A 1015-nucleotide genomic window follows, 5' to 3' on the forward strand; every position below is an offset into this window, starting at 1 on the left:
GATTTAGTTTTATTTCACAGGAACATTTATTTATTTAATGGAATATTTATTTATACTTTATTAATTACATTATTTATTTACTTTGTTATTTATTTATTTAATTTCGTATGAAAGGGCTCTCCATATKCTTCACGACGTGCATTCAGAGGAATGTACTCTACCGCCCCCTGTGGTCGCAGAACATGTTGGGTCGCAGAATTTGGTGTAACACCGGTAAACACACACACAGACTTCACGGTCTGCCCTGGTGGTTACCTGTACTGTTTCAACAGCGGTCAGAAGGTGAAAAGAAAACGGTTGTAGTACGTCACACGTCAGTCCGCAGCACTAAAGCTCAGTCTGTTCTCCTCTGCGAACACCGCTGGYTCTCATTTATGGACCAGAACAACAAGCATTCCTACCTGGTTCAGCTCATTCTCTGCCGCTATCCTCAGATTGGGGTCGATGGTCCCCTTCAGGGCCTGGATTATCCGGTTGGGATCCATATTTTGTTTCGTTTTACTCACACATGCGTAAAGCGTCAGCTAACGTTCCTGCACAGCTACTTTCAACAGACCGACCGACTATTTTGTTTCTGCATTCAGCGGCCTGTGGTCAGAGGACTGAAACACTTCCGGGAGTCAAAAAAATACTACTTCCGGTCTTTACTTTCAAAATCAAATTGATTATTATAATAGCGACGTGGCAGCAGTGGAGTAAAGAGCGTCTTTTCCAAATATGTCCGGCTAATTTTATTTCTTACAGAAACTTGATGTTGGATATAAAAAAATAAATCTAATCTTGTCTGAAGAAAGCCTCTGGTGCCACACTAAGGTGTGGAGGTGTTACTACTGTAGTTTTACCTCACCAGGCTGCAACTGCTGAAAGCCCTGACCATCACAGTGCCACACGAGCGACATGCGCCTGGCGCACAAAACAAGCGCACAATGCGACGCGCGCGCACACACACACATGTTTGTTTCTCCTCCCCGTGGGGACCTTCCATTGACTTCCATTCATGTTTTTTAGACTTTAT

The 1015-nt window shown here is 43.6% G+C and overlaps 1 protein-coding gene across 1 annotated transcript in view; it reads right to left on the reverse strand.

The window, feature by feature from the left end:
* ipo8 (importin 8) overlaps positions 1 to 617 on the reverse strand; it is a gene marked incomplete in the record, with an annotated part of 58989 nt that extends 58372 nt beyond the window's left edge. The window contains 1 exon segment of the mRNA XM_014029392.1: positions 402 to 617. Coding sequence (XP_013884846.1) covers positions 402 to 485 — 84 coding nt within the window.
* Positions 618 to 1015: the final 398 nt, after the last annotated feature.

Source organism: Austrofundulus limnaeus, unplaced genomic scaffold (assembly GCF_001266775.1).
Source record: "Austrofundulus limnaeus strain Quisiro unplaced genomic scaffold, Austrofundulus_limnaeus-1.0 Scaffold895, whole genome shotgun sequence".
Classification (NCBI taxonomy): domain Eukaryota; kingdom Metazoa; phylum Chordata; class Actinopteri; order Cyprinodontiformes; family Rivulidae; genus Austrofundulus; species Austrofundulus limnaeus.